Source organism: Mugil cephalus, chromosome 4 (assembly GCF_022458985.1).
Source record: "Mugil cephalus isolate CIBA_MC_2020 chromosome 4, CIBA_Mcephalus_1.1, whole genome shotgun sequence".
In the NCBI taxonomy this organism is placed as follows: Eukaryota; Metazoa; Chordata; class Actinopteri; order Mugiliformes; family Mugilidae; genus Mugil; species Mugil cephalus.
In genome coordinates this window covers 20,959,781-20,977,958 of record NC_061773.1, presented here as the reverse complement: position 1 = coordinate 20,977,958, position 18,178 = coordinate 20,959,781, and the positions used below count along the sequence as shown (strand labels likewise).

Sequence of the window (18,178 nt, the reverse complement as noted above, 5' to 3'; positions counted from 1 at the left end):
GAAGTGCCTGTGTAATGGATTTGGTCTGTGTTCTCTGTGTCATTCAAAATGATAAACACTGAGATTTTTTACACAAGTGAAAGAAGCAACACATTGTTTTTTTTTCATACCATATCATAAAAACGCAAAATGTCACAATTATAACTACTACATACCATTCCAGTGGCTCATTAACAATAAATTTTAAAATGTATTGGACGAGAAGCATGTACAATAATAAAGTAGAATTAAGAATATTTACTTAAAGTAAAAACTATGTATTAATATTTAGAAATATTTTTAAGATATGTGTGATTACTCAGTTTTTCTATAAGCTGAGCTGATTGTTTATAAAGAGGAATCCTACTCAATAAACCAGAGGAGGCTGTCTCATGCTCATCACGCTTGTGGCCATGTTTTAACAGATTAGATTAGATCAGATTACGTGAGGCTGTTTAGGTAAACTGCTGTGACAAAACATTGCCGCACAACACACAAACACAATCCGGCTGCGCTGAATCCATTGGCGTTTCCGTAACAGTTCATTCAAAACGTCATGCAAGTCGGCGCAGCCCAGTAGCATGTGTGTGTGTGTGTGTAGTGTGTTTTTATGCTGAGCAGCAGGGCTGGGGTTGCTCGCTCAGGACTGGGGGATGACTGATAAGTTATCACTGAGGCCACAGACCCCAAACCATCCACCTGCTGCTGGCACCGCCACCCTCGCCCTCTCCCTGTCAGTTAGTCCGTGAGGGCCACTGTGTTGCACTAACAGCGCCGCAAAGACAAAGAGACATATCACTCAAGTCGCCTAAAAGGCCGGCAAAGTGCTGCTTCAAGCACCTGAGCGTCGGTGGAGATGTTTGTGTCTAACGAATCCTGTCACGTTCCATTATTCTGATGGGACCCATGCTTCATTTACCACTCACCTTGTGACCGTGTGTGTGTGTGTGTGTGTGTGTGTGTGTGTGTGTGTGTGTGTGTGACCTTTCACGATCTGTGCACGCTTCGTTGCAGACGTCAAAGAGAAATAAGACTTTCATTTATGTTTTTGGCCCTGTGAACATCTGTACACGCCACCCACAGCGTGACACGCACCACTGAGAGGATTGTTGATATACGAAGTCTCAGGCAGAACTTTAGATCATAAGAATTTTTAGCAAAGTCATTTATCAAATTACCAAACACCTGAGTAGGAAATGAATCCGCCGAAGTCGTTTAATCTTCTTCTTAGCGCATTTAAATTTCATCAGCAGTCAGCCATTACAGCTCTGAACCCTGTTGATTCCCTGAAGACCGTGATGATGGTAATCAACGGTAATAATCCCCTGTAATGTTACAGAGTGACATGAGGGGGTTTCTGTTTGAAGCCTTTTATCACATCAAACTTTTCCCTAAACCAGACTTAAGTAGAGAAAACCACTCAGTGTTGACCTCCGCGTGACTCATCATAACGAGCAAAACAAGTAAAAAGTGCAAAAGAAAGAAAGAAAGAAAGAAAAAAATCAAGATGATTTGGCAAGCACATCCATAATTTATACTCCTTTTCCTCAACTGTCTCTATCTACTGTTTATCTGTTGCAGCTGTCGGTTCTGCTCTGGGGAAATGGCAACAAATGACGGGGATAGATTAGCAACCACAGGCCTGCTCCAGCTCACTCACAGGGCCATCCGTTAGTGGCCTTCTTCTCTCCTGCCACTTCACTGCCTTTTCTCTTTTCCATTTTCAGCTCGGTGTATCCCCCCCTCCCAGAGCTGCAGAACATCCTCGTAGACTCTACGACAACATGGAAAACACTGAGCAATAGCATTATATTATACTGTATTATATTATCAGTTTAAGTGAGTCTTATGACACTTCGCTGGGCTAAATCGGGGTCTGATTTAGGGTCCCCCGAGGATAAATTGGGGGGAAAAAAAAAAGTGTCACTTGAGAACATCATTCAACCACAACGATGGTTAGTTCTGCATACAACTAGTCAAATTTAACTACCACAGGTTCGTGTATAGCGCGTCTGTGAAATATGTGGTACGTGAGCACTCCCACGTGGTCAGAAGACGGTACTGCAGCTCCATTTTTCCCCCCCCTAACTGACGTTGTGCACAGGATGTAAAACTCTGAACACTGCAGTTCAGAGATAACGTGCACTTATGTGACTGTGTGCGTTGTTCGTCTCCACAGCTGGAGCACATTATGATGCTACTGAAAATGAAATTAGGACGGGGACGGTGCGTCTCGGCTCTTTTGAAACAAAGAACACTGAAAGCCACGAGATCCAGTAAAGCAAATCGTGTAAAGTGGGTGTTTATTTGAACATATTTTAGGCAACACATACGCTGCCGCCCAAAAGCTGTAGAACACTTCAATATTTACTTTTTTAAAATATTGAATTGTATGCAGTTTAATGTCACAGACCAAATAAAAAAACTGAAGTTAAAGAAAAATCATGGAATCAATGCACAATCCTCATATATAACATAATATATTCAACTTGTCAAAGTAACCATCTTAGGCTGATTTAACATGTGAAAACACGTCTTTCTAGAAAGTAAATCAAATATTTTTCAGAGAGTTCTTCCTAATTTTGTTGTAGAAGTTCCCAGAAATGTGTGGCACTTGTCAGGTGCTTTGCTTCCACTCTTCTGTCCAGCTCAATGGGGTCAAAGTCTAGAGACTGGGCCTCTGGTCCACTCCATGTTTTCAAGCTTTTCGTCATGTTTTTATCCTGAGGTCATTCTGGTAGAGCTTGGACTAAAGTGTTGGGTCATTATCTTACTATACGAGGATGAAGCCCTGACCAACAGAGGGTACTGCACACTGTTGTAAAACTTTTGACTGGTAGTGTTTTCCAATGGCCTGATGCCAACAACATTCACATGTTAATTCTCTTTTTATATTAAGAATATTGAGAATCGTGACTTCAGTGATATTTAGAATATATTTCACTTATTCTCGTCATTGTTCTGAGTCATATAGGGGACATATGCATGGGCAGCCATAACAATATGTCCAGTGAAGCAAATAACACTATTCATCTCTATATATTGTAGAACTTGTCAGTGGGTGGGATATGTCCGGCAGCAAGTGAACACCTTTTCCTTAAAGTTGATGTTTTAGAAGAAGGAACAATAGACAAGGTGAAGACAAGACTGCAGCTTTTTGTAGTGAGTTCCCAGTCTGCAGTGTTGTGAAACAATAACAGTGTCACGGTTGGCCAAGGCTCACTGATGCACACGTGGAGCGAGGGCTGGCGTGCGCGTTTGGATCCAACAGACGATTTACTGTAGCTGAGATTGCTGAAAACTTTCATGTTGGTTCTGATAACAAAGTGTCAGAACACACTCTTGAATCAATAGTTTGTTTTTTATGTGTCCGCGGTGACTCATCCACCGCTGGATGGCAGGGGGCAAAGGAGTTGTTCATCTGGGAAACACTTGACACCAGGATGATGATGTCATGGTCTGCAGCAATGTTCAGGGGATGATACACCTTAAAGTAACACCCTCATAAATGCCACGACCCGTATTAGACCGTAATGAGATCAATCATGTTATTCACTTTACCCATACGTGCCTTTGATGTTGTGGCTGATCAGTGTAAGTATAATACAGTGTGTTGGATAGAGAAAATAGTTTTATGTATACTTTCACTTTGCTTTTTTTTTTTTTTTTGGACAATCCATACGACCAAAGAAAACAAAGACGCGAGAAAAACATAAATATATTTATTTTTTTTAAGCATGCCTTAAACTCCAGCACAGCCAACACAAGGAGCTGAGCATTACACAGTGAAAAGGAAATATAACTTATATATTCTGTCAGCTGTCAGTTTGTAAGTCATAAAAATTGGTCCTTAATACACAAAGTAAAAAATAAAAAATAAGCAGTCTCACCAAACCAGCTGCGATCTGTTTTTCGGTCTTTTTTAGCTTATCGGGTTCATTTAAAGCACATCCAGTCTGGAGAGAGAGTCTCTTCAAAAACTGGATTAGAGCTTAGGGAAGATCTTTTCATTCGATCTATATTTTTGTACAGTGAATATTGACGATTCCTGCTGCTCTAGTCTCGTCTGCTCGACCACGAGCTGTCAAAATCACTTCTTTCTCAATATCAACTTGTTGTTGTCCAATGATCTGCTTTGAGCCAATCAGTCCCAAGTCTATGTTCACTGTAAATCTGTCACTCTGCTTTCAGTTTATCGTGCAACCTTCCTCCTCCTCTTCAATCTCTACTGTATCCGGGTTGTCCCGGGGGGTCTTTATCCGAGGTCTTAATCAGCCATCTGCTATCTCTGCACCCACACGACCAGCGTCTTGTCTCCTGTCCCTTTCTCCTTCCTTTGTCTGGGACTCATGATGCCGCTTCGGATCTTCGTCTAACCGCCAAAAATACTTTTTGCATTTGGATGTTATTGCAATCAAATAATTAGCTTCCATGTGATCTCAACGTATTGGAATACCACACATTTAAAAAAAAAATAAAATAATAAAAAAAAATAAAAAAAAGACATTGAACGAAGCAGGGTGAGAAGTTTAACAGCTCCCCAAGCTACATATTATAGATACTCCCACACACTGCTTTAGCCTATCCACATTCTGTCAGTGCACAAGCAGACTGGGCTTTTTATGTAAACATTAACGATTTAGTTTTATTCATATTGGCGTAGCATTACGCAGGATATGTCGTGACGAATGGGATGCCGCACCTTCACAGCTTCTTAGCGATGAACACACCAGCCAGCACTCCTGTTAGCAGCGCCACTCCAACTAGCAGCCATCTCCTCACGGTCTCTCGAGATCTCCTCGCTTCTGCCATGGCATCTTGCCCAAAAAGCTCAGCAAAGCAGTCCTGAAATAAAAAAACAAAACAAAAACAATATGACTAAAAACTATTTACATTCCAAACAGTGTCAAAAGCACATATGAATTACAATTTTATTATAACGCTGCAAAGAAGCTATTGGGTCAGTCTTGCCATGGCTAACACCCAATCTGCTTATTACAGTCAACATCGATGCACATCTGTATTGGATCTACACATCACCACAGTGTCACGGTGCCTGTAATAGCATATTGATCTCCATCTCCCGGCGACTTACCCATCCTCCTTGGCTTTCAATCCAGTCACTGATGTTTTCATCTAGGTACATGGTCATCCAGTCTGCGATGCGGGGAACAAGCTCGCTCATATCCTTCTCAATGCACTCAACACAAAGTACGCCGCCAAAGACGAACAGGCCCACTACACGACCCCAGTTGACTCCATTCTTGAACACCTCGTCCATCACGCTCTTAAAGCTGTGGTAGGCTGTGTCAGGTGTGATGTCAAGCTGTGAGGAGAGGTCACTAAAAGCTTGTGTGAAGAGAAGTTCAAACTCATTTGCAGAGTCCCGAAGAGCTGATTTTACAGCCTCTACTCCAGCCCCTGGAGGACAAGATGTCCTGGGCTGTACACCCCTGCTGTTGACCAGCAAACCATTGCTGGCCTCCGAGGTGGCCTTGTCGTCTTCGGTCCTTCCAGCAGCACCTTGCGGCCTCAGCAGATGGGTTCGGTAGTTCCTCTGAGCCAGCCTGTTGCTGATAAAGAACTCGACCAGCTCCCTGTTGCTGTACATTATTTCTACACTGTGAACCTCAAACACACAGCCAGCCTAATCAGACGCCATGATTTCTTCAGCCATTCCTCCCAGTCCGTCAGCCATCACATTAGAGTGGTTTCACTTAATGTTGCAGCTACCAACAGCAGCCTGAAAGAACACAGAGATGACACAGTTACACAATTTCCTTTAAACATTTTACAGCCCATGCAGGATATCCTTCTCTCAAGAGTAAGATTGCTTGACATGTGTCCTCCTTCCACTCTGGAGACATTTTCATCCCCCTTATCTTTGCTGATTTCTGCAGTAAATTTACACAAGGACTTTAGACACTTGTCTGCTGTGTTTACACACAATGATGTTGTGTAAGACGATGCAAACTTTCCCAACCGCATAGCTGGAAACAAAAGGACCAAAAAACATGCCCAGATATTTAAAAATAAACGCAACACTGAAAAATAACGTTAGATATGAGCTAATGCACAGCTAGCATTAGCCAACTAGCAGCATTTCCAATGTATCATCATAAAGTGCAATAATACTGAATCATAACGATGTGTTTCATTCCAAATATGTGCATCTAGATGCCAACTTGTCATCTCCAGCCACATATAACGCAGTTAGGTTCAATCTATTTTAGCATAGTGTGCTAACTAGCTGCTACACTGGTCACAGGAAACGCTCCGAAAACAACTACAAACTACTTCCAAGGCGCTGCTGTGTGGTCGTCGTTACTGACTGTAACACTTACCGCCGCTATTGGGATGTTTTTCGGGTGAGAATGTAGCTACGGAGTTAATAAAAGATATTGCTGTGAATGCAAACGCGACATTTTTGCAGCTTCAGACTCTGTGGCCTGGACACAGATAAACGCTGGCGGTTGGCCAATTGCGTTTCCGGCCCCGCCCCCTTCCAATTCTGAACCAATCAAGGAGCGAAACACCCCGGAAGTGAGGAGGTCCGCAGTATGACAACAAAAGCATTGTAGGGCATGTATCTGTATGTTTTGTGTAACTTCCACGTTCACATTTCTGGCTCGGCATCTGATGAATGAATATATTAATCGGTCTACTATCAGGGTTTCTGCAGTTTTGAACAAGAGTAATTTAAGACCTTTTTAGATAATTATGGGTTAAATGTAAGACCTACACGAAGTACAAAAAAATAAGGAAAATCAGAGACCCAGAATTACTTCAAAACTGAATTTATTGTCATTCAACTATCAACTCAGGACATCCCTGAGGTGGGCTCCACTAATGAGGATCAGAAACACAGTAGGTCAGCGCCAGAGGGAGTCATACTGCAAATAAAGCAGTAATAAATGGACTAAGGATTTAAGACTTTATTAGACTAAATTTAAGTCCTATAATGCAAAATATGCTTGTATTTAAGACTTCTTAGGGCCTTAAATTGAGATGATCAAATTTTAGACTTTTTAAGACTCCACAGAGTCCCTAAATTCAATGTTAGTCTTAATAATGCCGTTTTACCTGAACCCACTTGCACTTAAAGCTGATTATACTTTGGTGCTACAAAGAAATCTTGTTCACACTTTGTGATTTCATTAGAAAATGTATCAATCAGTGGTATAACACCATCTATAAAATATCGTTTATCCGTGAAAACATTTCCCCTCCCACTAACTGAATCCTATCTGGGTAGACTGGTCTTCAATTACTTTCTCTCTCCACAAATCCATTTTCCATTTTCCATCGTTTTTCATACAAAATGTTTGAAGACGGCATCTAGTGCAGAAGATGTGGCGCAAAGGATAACTAGCACAGAGGGGCTGTCGATAAAATGCTTTTTATTAAACAAACATATTTATTAAAACGTGTACGTAATCAATTAACATATCCTACAATTCCTAGATGTGAAATGACAATATCATACAGGTCTCTGTCACAGTTGAAGAAAAAAATATGGAAGTATAAGCATTTCATATATGCTGTGACAGTTAAAACAGTGAATAACGGACTGTATGAAGAAACTAACCAACAATGGCTAACATATATACAATGTTACTTACATACACCATATTTTTATGCTCCATTTTTTTTCCTTCATTCCAATATTGGTTAGGAAGTCAACATCTGGAGTTTTAGAGACCTGTGCAGTCTGACCAAATATTTGTGATGTGGAATTATACAGGTCAGTTATATTTCCTTCCCTTAATTTATGCACTCATTTAGAACTGAAATGTTAATTAACCAAGGCACACTAATAGCAGGAATCTAACAGAATGTCATCCAGGCATTTGCTTTGCCATCTTGCAAAGAGCCCTCCTCCTTAGAAGGACCATCCTTGTCTGCAGGTTTTGTCTCATCCGTCAGGTCCACCGGCTCCATGGACTCTACATTTTCATGTTGGTTTGTGATATTTCCATTCTCAGCAGGTTTATCCTCCGTTTCTGGTTCACTGTCCAAGTCTATGGAAATAATCTCTGTGCACATGTTGAGTTTTGAGTTAGTGTTTTGTCTCGCTCGGTGCTTGGTTGGCATAGCAGACTTGATGCCTCCGGGCCTGCCAGTGGAGGGGCCGACAAACTTGGTTTCCTCAAAAATTAAGTCATGCTTAACTTTCTTCAGAGCCTGCATGTCAAAACCAAGCAGCACTGACAACTTCCTTGTCTCACAATGTTCCTCACACATCTTGCGCTTGGCTGCAAAGTGACATGCAATGTCAGATTTCCACAACCACAGACTTGCCGACAGCTTCTCCTGTTCCTGAGGAGAAAGGTATGGCCGTCGGTTGAAGTAGGCAGTCAGGAAATCCTTCCTGGCTTCGTATGTCTTGTGCTCATAGCTTCTAGGGTCCAGGGCGAGGCCATCGGATTCGGCTTGATTTGCAATGGTGGAGCCAGGAATTTTACCGGACGCCTTTTCTAATTTAATCTTCTTGAAGTTGGGTGTGGCCTGCATTGGTGGTTGCCTCTTGAGAATGCCAGCCCCGGATGAGTTGAGAGTCAAAGCAGACTTGAAGCCTTGATTTGTCTGGTTCCTACCTACAGCCCTGCACTGCACAAGATGCAGGGTGATTGTTGATGCTACCATATTACTGGTGTACACTCCTAAGCAGTGAATGCACTTGTACGTCATCTTTTTTTCAACAGGATGCATTGTTTGGAGCACTTGATGTCGCTCCCTAAGATGCATGGACAAAGCATCGGAGATTGGACCTTTGAGGATGGTGAAACACAGAGGACATACAGTCTTCCCCACATCACTGTTGTGAATTTCTGAATGCAAACTTTTAGCAAGTGGACCACTTTTCTTCTGAATCGTTCTGGGAGCAGAAAGCTTGAGAAGAGGTGAAACGCTATTCTGAGCAGATGCAGCCTGATCTTGACCATTGACAGGTTCCTTCATGTTAAAAGTGAGAACAGCGAGCTGAACGTTACTGGACTTATCTTGTTTAATGGTGAGGTCAAATGTTAGAGGTGATGCACCTGGTGGTCCAACAAACTCTTCAGGGTGAGCCTGAGATGTATGCTCCATCATTTTTTCAACATTGTGAAAAGCAGAGTGGCACTGGGGACAGGTTAAGCCATGGATTAGCATGTGGTTAAGCAGTGTATCACTGGGAAGATAGCGGTTGCAAAGCAAACACTTGCTGGTGAAATTGTGGATTTTCATGATGTACTTGGCCAGTGCCCACACTTTTTTTGCCTTGTGTGCACTCTCAAAATGAGCGCTATAAAGGTTTTCAGGAAAAAGCTCATTGCAAACTGTACATATCTTCCACTTCTGCGTTTGGGCAGTGTTAACACCAGAATTTTCAGGCACAGTGCTGTTGCTAGGAACCTTCATGCGCAACTGACTGGCTGTGAGCGAGGACTGATTTTTAACAACAGGGCCCACTGGCTTTAAATAACCGATTACTGACTGTGCCATTGGTTCGTTTCTGAGCGTCTGTCCCCTGGAAATCATAGGAGCTTTCTGAGACATGACTGGTAAGGGCTGAGGCCTGGAGATAATAACATTAGCATGTCCTATCATGGTTGTCACTTGGGCACCAATGCGCTCGTGGTACTCTATGACATGCTGCACCAAAGCCTCGTAGCTCCGAGTAGAAAACTGGCATCTTTTACAGAGGATATTGTTGCCATTGACAGAATTAGCACCATTTTTGACGGAGGATTCAGAAACCATACCGAGATATGGCGAGACAATATGCTGAAAATGTTCTCGGTAGATGTGCCTTCTCACGACATTATAGAGAGTGTCTCGGAACGTGCATTTTTTGCAAAAGTACATTGCCTTCTCCACACCATTGCCCTGTCTAGCTCTATCGAGATAGGCTTTATTGTCCTTTGCCACCACAGTTCCCAGAGAGCCCCCATAATTGTTCCGTGCAGACCTGGGTATGTGGAATATTTTAACGTGCGTCTCCAAAGTTCTCTTGCTTGCAGTGAATGCACAGTACGGACAGTTGATCAGGATTTTACTGTCAAAGAGTTTCCTGTGTACATTACGGAAATGGTTCTTGTAGCCTGAGTAGTATTTGGAAGAAAATGGGCACTCTGAGCAGCAAAATGGCTTTGATCGATATTCCTAAAAGACATCAGGGAAAATAAAGTGGCATTAAGAAAAACACAGAGATTTGCACAGAAGATTTTTTTAAAAAAAGGCTTTCACACATCAGTAAGATTTACCTGTGTTTTAGAGTATGATGGATCCCATGTGCAGATATCAAGGCAGAGACTTCCTTTTACAAACTGATCATTTGGGCAAAACTCTTTGAACTCCTGTGGACAGAATAAACAAGACTGAGACATATGTGTAAACAATCTGGCAATATGGTCAGGATAGGGTTAAGCTGCTTTCCCCTTCACATGTGACATAAATTGCACGTGATTACAACATGATTACAAGTGCGTTTTGAAACAAATAATAATCATCTGTTAGGTCGGCTGTAAGTGAGGGTTCACAATTTAATGTTGAGTGCCTATTGGACAACGCATGCAACTCACCACAACACACTCACCTCTGCTGCCTCCTTGCAGAACTCCAGTCCAATGTCTCCAAGTGCTATTTTCACCTGTTTCCTGGCTCTTCTGATTCTTGTAAGGTTGTTCACTGGGAGCTGATACATCTCTCCTGACAAAGACAAAACACGCTTTGGTTTGTTTCTTCTTCAGACAAACCACAGCCAGACTATTCTCCTTCCCTTAAGGTGGTGCCTTGTAAATTAACACGGTCATCCAATCATCGACACCACAACAGGCTGACTTCATAGGGGATGGCACACCCTTTGAACAGCCTACATTCAATAAATCACTGCCCACACATAAAGTTATAAAATCGTTATCTGTGTTTACAGCTTTAGTCGGTGCTGTTTCTGTCCTTTGCTTCATTTAGCCCTCCTCCTTCTGACTGAGCGCTGGTTTGACCAGAAACCCTCAACCACAAGGCACATCCGTGACCTAAAACTATCGCACGCATGTTCACCGACTTTGAGACTCTGCATGTTGTTGGCGTTACACGGAAGCATTCATGCATCAGCCAAAATTAGCTGTGTCTTGTCGGCTTGGTCACCTACTTAGCACAAAAGCTAACGATACATGGCCGGCTAGCGAGATGTTTTTTTTTTCTTTTCACGTATGAATTCAAACAATGCTTTGTACTAACCTGATTATGCGTCTGGAGACTGGCTTTGTGACATTAACAAATGAGCTATCTTGGCAGGTCGGGACGTGCAGATTGATGGAGATGTCCGGTGCGTCCTGATGCTCACCCACTCCCAGCTAACCAGCTAAGCTAACTAACTAGCCAGCTAGCTGGCACATCTGCTTCTTCTTCGTAGCAGCAGCTGCTAGCTTTGCGGGGGAGGGACTGAACACAGTGGTGTACAGTTCATGTAAGCAGCACACCCAGACAGTGGTGAATGCCAGGACCACCTAGAGCCCTCGGGGTGTCTCTGTACTGTGCACCGGTGGCCAGGCCAGCTTCTTGCGAGCTAACGCTATATATTCAAAGTGAACAGCTCTCAATCCAAAATGGCGACCACAAAAAGACGGAAGTGGTTGTAGGGAGCAGCAGTGGCAGGACAGCGGCGGGAATGACCCTAAGTTTGGGTTCATTGTGATCAAAATAACCATTTATTTCCAGTGATGAAACACTACAGTTTATTGTTCAAATGGAAATCAAATGAATGAAAACACATCAGGCTATGTGCCTTTGCACATTAGCCTTCTTACTCTTGTTGCAATCAATAACTTATATAAACAACCTAGGTACAATTTACCATGTGGGATCCATCTTTTGTTTTCTACAGAGCACATGATCTCTGGTCATATTATATAATGCAAATAACTTAAAATAACTTATATTCAACTCTAGCAAATACAACAGTGCTCAAAACAACAATTTGACTTTATTATGTTTTCATTCTAGTGGCTCCATAACTTCCAGCACAACTGTGCGAGGTCCAGTCATCACTAGTCTGGAGACGGTCTTGTAGTTCAGGTAAAGCACACACTGTCCATTCACCTGGCACACAAACTGCTGCACCTAAAGAGAAGTATGGCATATATCAGGTGTATTTGCTTGTAGGTGTTAAAAATGTTGATGTTTACAACATCGGATTTAAATCTGTGAAACCTTAACTCCGGCGGCTGCTGCGGGGCTCCCAGGGTCAACTGCCTGCACATAACAGGGACGACATCCTCTGACGACAAAGCCCCAGCCCAGGGCGTCTCCAATCACCTTGGATCACGGTGAGATAACTTAAGGATTTCATTTATTTTGTTTACAATTAAAACGTAATGTGCAGAGCTTGTTTCTAATGTGAGCTACTTTCACACCGTCTGTGACTGTCAGGTTACACTGAATCCATACTGTTAAATGTTAGCGAGGACATATATGTTAGGTTAATCAGTCCAGCATTTTCATAACTCACCGTCAACACTCTTTTGATGAAGGGCGCACCAGGTGCCAGTAACTCTTCACACGTTACATTTCTTTTAAGGACTGTAAAACCAATAAATTGTAATTTAACATATATTATACAAGTAGGCCCGAGGACTAATACACACAAAAGCTTTATTGACATTTTGAAAAATTTGTCAGATTATTAACTCGCCTGATTTCGGATTGAATCTCACCACTGAGGTTGAGGTAATTTGAAGAGGTGGAAATCCAGCAGAGTGAAGCTGAAGGGAATTCAAGCTGCCTCGACGTCCACTGGTAACTTGTTTCAGGTCTTGACTAGAGCCCACTGTTATTAGACCGGTGGCAAAGTTATTATTCAGTTATAAGTATTCACACAAAAACTGCAAGCGAAAGTTGCAGACCGCAATTACCGGACTGGAAAGCAGCGTTGTTCTCCTGGTGTGGGGTTTTGCGCAGAACGAATGGACTGTCGGGGTGGTTGTCATCTTGTGCTGGTGCCACCACGCTCTCATCATTGCCTTGCTCACTTTCATTTAACAGCTCAGAAAGACGTCTGCGCCGCCGAAAGTTGATGCAGAACTGATAGAGTAGGCCGCTGTCGAAGAAATCATGCTTTTTTGCCACTAATGGTGGGAGAGAGCATAAAACAAGAGTGGAACGTGTTTTAGATTGAAGTGCATTTGCTCCCGATTGCAAAAGTCCCGGGTGGCCGTCTGCTGCTGGTAGTCACTAAAAGGGTTACGCGAAAGGGCAAACGAGGGCTCCTCTCACCGTGCTGAATGATGCCATGTTCCTGCAACGCACGGCACAGCTCGAGTCCCCGACGCCTGCTCTCCGCCTCGCCGTTCTGAAGGAGCCAGTCAATGAACTGGCAGCCGGGGAAGGAGCGCTGATATGTCACACCGTGCTCCTCTCTCAGCTGTAGGATGGAGTTCTTGTCCGCAATGAGACTGAAGGTGAAAACCACAGATCAGGTTTCTCATACATTGCACGTAACTCAAAGAAACATGTGGGACCATTCGGTTATTTGTTATTTATATTACGTCTGTGTGTGTTTATTGGTCATGTTACAGTATAATTGACAGTCAACAGACTTCCAGTGTGAACACAACAGCTCTTACTGTTCATACAGCCGCTGTCCTCGCATGAAGATTTTCACCTCTCTGTTGAAGGGAAATGTGCCATCATCTTTGCGGAAACGGTACAGCAGTTTGGCATCCTTGAAAACAAGCCTCTTGTCACAGACTAAAAAAAATAAATAATAAAAAAAAATGCAGCATGTAGTTTAAAATGAGTCCTAAAAGCTACAGTGCCACTTTTTGTTTTCAGTCTCTTGCCGGTTGCTCTCCTTGGTGCCTTGCTTCTTACCGTGGTGAACAATGTCGTGGTCCATGAGGTGCTGCATGAGACACACAGCAGTCACTCGATCTGCGGCTTCCTTGTGGCTCACGAGCCAATCGATAAGCTCCTGTGCCACAAAGCAGTTCGGATAGGTGCGCAGGTGGTAGCGTCTCTCCTTAATTAACTTCCCATCGTGAAGCCTCAACCTTGAAGTAGTGTCCAAACCAGCCATAAGCCTTAAAGTTTCACATTACTCACGTGCCTGACATTAAGCATGTTCTACGCCAACAGTCATTTCCCACCACCTCACACCCGGTTCCTTCGTACCTGAGCTGTTCTCCCGCGATCATGACCTCAGTCTTATGCTGTCGAGCCATCGTTTTTCTCCTAACGCTATTTGTTCGCTCCATGTTTGTTATCTGCGGACTCAGAAAGTAAGTGAAGCTCACTCTTAGTTATGGCCCCTTAATGTGTTTACAAAATAGTCATTGAAACACACAGGCCCTCCCAGCCATGTGGGATAAATGTTGTGTATACAGAAAGAAAGAGTGACAGAGACACTCGCGCTTTAATGTGCTTCTTTACTTATACTTACACTCTCATTAGTTGTTCTGTTGGATGAATTGAATGAATTTTTGATTATTTTAATATCGGCAGAACGAAAAGGGAAAAGGAAAGAAAAGTAGGAATATCTGGGGTCATTTTCCAAAGAGACAGGAGGTTGTGTGTCAGCCAATTAGCATTTGATAAACCTGAATTAGGTCACATTATAAAGGGAATCGAATGGCAACATAAAACTAGAAAAACGTGCTAGTAGCAGTACAGTAGCAGTTTGTAGTGGATGATGATACATGTCGTGCAAACTGGCCCCTGGGAGATAATAGAGTTCTTCCTCCCAGGCAGCTCTTCCTGCAAGTTGGATCCTCTAGCAAACCCGTGCCGCTGAGCAGACCTCAAATGACCTTTATTTATAGCTGTAAAGCAGCTGTGTGAATGGTGGAGATTGTAAGCGTTTCATATCATGTATTCTATAAAAGTGAGGCTGTTGATGATGTGTAAATCTTTGTCTTGATTATTTTTGGGTATGTATCACGTTGGCTGTTAGCATCCTAGCACCAGCAGTGGCTATACCACATGCCATCGCCCTCCCTCTACTGTCATAAATCCTATCATGTGTCTCTGAGAAATCCCTGCTCAGTCACTCTGTGTCCCGCAAATAAAACGAACTGAAACAATGCCTGACTGTTCTCGGATGGCGATTTCTGTTGATTTTGGCTTGAGTCCTCTTATCTTGCCAGTGAAGCTTTCACTGTCTTTGGGGTGAGCGCTGCATGAACAGAGTCACTTTAGGACAGGGACATTGCTTAACCCTTCGATGTCCTGTGCTGTTGCACCACTTCTGGACACCCAGTGGTTCACTGTGTCAGAGTTGATGCTGACCTGTTACCGGATCGAATCTAGCTTCAGAGAAATTTCATATAAACTATGTATCCGCATTTCACAACCCTACAGACTGATCATTCATAGTTGAGTAACTTGGGAAACCCCAAGTCCCAAAAACAAAATCAACCAAAACAACAAAAACTGTTGACTTATGTAACTGGGAATAAAGTCGCAATTGTACATTCACCTATAAAACACGAACCCTGGGTAATGATGTGACTCCTGCAGTGTGAGTACATTGGCCACAAGGTGTCACTATTTACCTGTGTACCAAACAAGGAGCGCCACAGAATATGAGTAGATGAATAGTTTTGCAGCCTTTTTGTCGTTTGTGTGATATTAGGCTGTGTTAATTAATAAACAATCACCAATTCAGCACTTATTAAAAACCAATATTCACCAAGTTAATGCTAAAAGTTAATGCCTTTACGTGGTTTCAGGTATATCAATATACATCTGAAATACGCAAATAGTTTAGTTTCCCCATGTGTTTATTGATACTAAACAAGTCTATGTCTATATTTATGTATATATATGTGTATACACACACACACACACTAAATCTTAAAGTGAAGTGGGGTACATCGGGCTGAATGTAAATAGAAGAAAATTCAAACGGCTAAAAAAAAATGTTTTCAGAGGGGAATACGTGCCGCTGTGCAGACGTGTATAGGTTTTGGTCAAATGGTTGTCACGGATAGCTCGGGGTGGGGTGTGGTGGGGGCGACTCATAGCAGCTTTTATGCAAATAGTCCTCTTGAGTGTGTTTCGATTGGAGAGCAGCGTGGAGGTGTAGTCTGGAGGCGTGACATCATGCCAATGCAGCGCTATGAAGAAAGTGCGCTTCTCCTGAACAGGCAGAAGTGTGTCCAGTCCTTTGGCAGCAGCGCACTTTTAGTTTGTGGCTCCCGAAGCCAAACAAGCTGCACGGTGCAGAATCGCAACCCTGTAGCTAAAGAGTTTGAAAAGTGGCAGGTCGTTTTGCAGAATTTTTTTTTCCAAGTGTGTGATTTTTTCCCCCCTTGTGAGCTGACATCAAAGTTTGGAAGTACTTCCAGGTTTTTTTTTCCAAGTGAGTGCGATTTTATTGACTGCATGAAATATCAGTGGACATTTGGAGCTCTTTGAAGAGACCAGCTTGCCGTTTAATATGACCGCCGAGGCGCACTCGCATTTGCAGAAAAGCTCCATGGATTTCGTGAACGACTTTGACTTGATGAAGTTCGGCGTCAAGAAAGAGACGATGCAGGGGCTGGATCGCTCCTTCACCGGTCTCTGCAGCCAGCTCCAGAGACCAGACTCCGTCTCCTCCACCCCTGGCAGCACACCTTGCAACTCGGTACCCTCGTCGCCAAATCTCAATCCGAACGAGCAGAGAAATAATCCCGGTGGCGAGCAGTTCTGGGTCTCCGGCAACGTAGGCTACCCTCAGCAAATGTACCCACAAGCGTTTGGCCTGACACCCGAAGACGCAGTGGAGGCCCTCATCGGAGCCACGGCGCAGCAGGGACACCCATCTGCGCCCCACGGCCACCACCCGCCACCTTTCCAGTCAGACTACGAAGGGTACGGGCACCTGGGTGAACCTGTTCAGCACTACCCGGGCCTTCCGGGTCACCCCGACATGCAAGGTATCCCCAACAGCCACTGCCAAGACTCCTATCTGAAAGACGACATGGGAGGCTCGTCGCCTCAGTCCCCGGAGCAGGTCGCCGGCGCGCACCACCACCTCCAGCAGCAGCACAGCCGCCACGACCGGCGATCCAACGCCGACATGCACTTCTCCGACGACCAGCTGGTGTCCATGTCCGTGAGGGAGCTCAACCGGCTTCTCAGAGGCCTAAGCAAGGACGAAGTGATGCGCCTGAAGCAGAAGCGGCGGACCCTGAAAAACAGAGGTTACGCGCAGTCCTGCCGCTACAAGCGCGTCCAGCAGAAACACATTTTAGAGCACGAAAAGACGAGCCTGGTGTCACAGGTCGAGCAGCTGAAACACGAACTCAACAGACTGATGCGGGAGAGGGACGCCTACAAACTTAAATGCGAGAAATTGTCCGGTGCAAACTGTTACCACGAAACTGGGTCCACCAGTGACAACCCTTCCTCGCCCGAGTACTTGATGTGAGTTTGTTGATTTTCTACAGGACTGGTTCTTTTCCATGTGGAGGCATTCATGCTCGCCTTGCTATTTAACACACAACCCCACGGAGTTTCAAATAGTCCCGGGCATAAGGACTCGACTCAAATAATTGTAATAGATAGAACAATTTACGAATGGAAAAAAAATGCAATGAAGCATGCATGCAGGACATGTATGAGATGTTTTTATTTTATACAAGCATATCTGTATTTTATCTGAAAGGACACACTTGAGGATATTTGCTTTTATGAGTACACAACTTTAATCCTTTTATTCAGTTACTGCTCTACTCTCATTTTGGTGATTCTGCTTTGCTTAGTTTTCTGTAGCTGAAATTATATTTTGTGTTCATGCTTCCTTAAAATAGAAAACACACTGAAAAGAATGATGCTAGCAATTCCACTTGTGTTTTATTTTTATGTAGTTGATTCTGCTGGACAGATGTGTTCCTTATTTGCTTTTCTTTTTAAGATAATATACAATTATGCAAAAAAAAAAAAATATGCAAATTGTTTTTCCATCTCATGTTTTTTTCATTTAACAAGGATCAATAAATCTATTGTGACTTTTTAAACATGTGTCTGATCTGCTGACAAAGTGCTATCCTGCGCAAAAACTGCCCATACAGTGAAACATATGCTTAACATGCAGTGCTTTTTTTTTTTTTTTTTTTTTTAAACCTTGGTAGTTAGTTGTAGTTGGGGTTTAGTCCAACATTTTTTAAGAATCGTATACTCAGTCGAAAAGGAGACAAATGCTTTTATTTGTCCAGCCAAATTAAACGAGGTA

General features: G+C 43.2%; 4 protein-coding genes across 5 annotated transcripts; 1 reads left to right on the top strand and 3 right to left on the bottom strand.

The window, feature by feature from the left end:
- Window positions 1–3,686: 3,686 nt before the first annotated feature.
- LOC125007337 (bcl-2-like protein 1) lies at window positions 3,687–6,480 on the bottom strand. 2 transcript variants are annotated; one of them, XM_047584085.1, is made up of 4 exons: window positions 6,324–6,480; window positions 5,075–5,722; window positions 4,682–4,824; window positions 3,687–4,367 (listed from the first exon to the last, which is right to left on the bottom strand). In XM_047584085.1, the coding sequence occupies exons 2-3, from the start codon at window positions 5,588–5,590 to the stop codon at window positions 4,684–4,686; spliced, it is 657 nt and encodes a 218-aa protein (XP_047440041.1). In that variant the 5' UTR covers window positions 5,591–5,722; window positions 6,324–6,480; the 3' UTR covers window positions 3,687–4,367; window positions 4,682–4,683. The 2 variants fall into 2 exon arrangements, with proteins under 2 accessions (XP_047440041.1, XP_047440042.1); XM_047584086.1 differs by having other exon boundaries at window positions 3,687–4,351.
- Window positions 6,481–7,359: 879 nt separating this feature from the next.
- adnpa (activity-dependent neuroprotector homeobox a) lies at window positions 7,360–11,544 on the bottom strand. The gene is made up of 4 exons (XM_047583570.1): window positions 11,203–11,544; window positions 10,559–10,671; window positions 10,227–10,319; window positions 7,360–10,125 (listed from the first exon to the last, which is right to left on the bottom strand). The coding sequence occupies exons 2-4, from the start codon at window positions 10,664–10,666 to the stop codon at window positions 7,807–7,809; spliced, it is 2,520 nt and encodes an 839-aa protein (XP_047439526.1). The 5' UTR covers window positions 10,667–10,671; window positions 11,203–11,544; the 3' UTR covers window positions 7,360–7,806.
- A 122-nt stretch (window positions 11,545–11,666) lies between these two features.
- Window positions 11,667–15,269, bottom strand: si:dkeyp-97e7.9 (DEP domain-containing mTOR-interacting protein). The gene is made up of 9 exons (XM_047583571.1): window positions 14,134–15,269; window positions 13,834–14,012; window positions 13,587–13,710; window positions 13,237–13,415; window positions 12,876–13,088; window positions 12,656–12,790; window positions 12,473–12,543; window positions 12,175–12,279; window positions 11,667–12,084 (listed from the first exon to the last, which is right to left on the bottom strand). Exons 1-9 carry the CDS (start codon window positions 14,214–14,216, stop codon window positions 11,959–11,961), a joined length of 1,215 nt encoding a protein of 404 aa, XP_047439527.1. The 5' UTR covers window positions 14,217–15,269; the 3' UTR covers window positions 11,667–11,958.
- Window positions 15,270–16,063: 794 nt separating this feature from the next.
- Window positions 16,064–17,963, top strand: mafbb (v-maf avian musculoaponeurotic fibrosarcoma oncogene homolog Bb). The gene has a single exon (XM_047584088.1). The coding sequence runs from the start codon at window positions 16,400–16,402 to the stop codon at window positions 17,372–17,374; it is 975 nt and encodes a 324-aa protein (XP_047440044.1). The 5' UTR covers window positions 16,064–16,399; the 3' UTR covers window positions 17,375–17,963.
- Window positions 17,964–18,178: the final 215 nt, after the last annotated feature.

What these genes read in the sequence shown, in the direction of transcription:
- LOC125007337 (XM_047584085.1), bottom strand. Translation starts at nt 5,590, where the DNA reads ATGTACAGCAACAGGGAGCTGGTCGAGTTCTTTATCAGCAACAGGCTG. An exon ending in TTGAAAGCCAAGGAGGATGG is followed by an intron (nt 4,825 to 5,074) that starts GTAAGTCGCCGG and finishes TTTTTATTTCAG; the next exon opens with GACTGCTTTGCTGAGCTTTT.
- adnpa (XM_047583570.1), bottom strand. Translation starts at nt 10,666, where the DNA reads ATGTATCAGCTCCCAGTGAACAACCTTACAAGAATCAGAAGAGCCAGG. An exon ending in TCTGCAAGGAGGCAGCAGAG is followed by an intron (nt 10,320 to 10,558) that starts GTGAGTGTGTTG and finishes TTCTGTCCACAG; the next exon opens with GAGTTCAAAGAGTTTTGCCC. An exon ending in CATCATACTCTAAAACACAG is followed by an intron (nt 10,126 to 10,226) that starts GTAAATCTTACT and finishes GATGTCTTTTAG; the next exon opens with GAATATCGATCAAAGCCATT.
- si:dkeyp-97e7.9 (XM_047583571.1), bottom strand. Translation starts at nt 14,216, where the DNA reads ATGGAGCGAACAAATAGCGTTAGGAGAAAAACGATGGCTCGACAGCAT. An exon ending in CCACGACATTGTTCACCACG is followed by an intron (nt 13,711 to 13,833) that starts GTAAGAAGCAAG and finishes TATTTTTTTTAG; the next exon opens with TCTGTGACAAGAGGCTTGTT. An exon ending in CAACGCTGCTTTCCAGTCCG is followed by an intron (nt 12,791 to 12,875) that starts GTAATTGCGGTC and finishes GTCTAATAACAG; the next exon opens with TGGGCTCTAGTCAAGACCTG.
- mafbb (XM_047584088.1), top strand. Translation starts at nt 16,400, where the DNA reads ATGACCGCCGAGGCGCACTCGCATTTGCAGAAAAGCTCCATGGATTTC.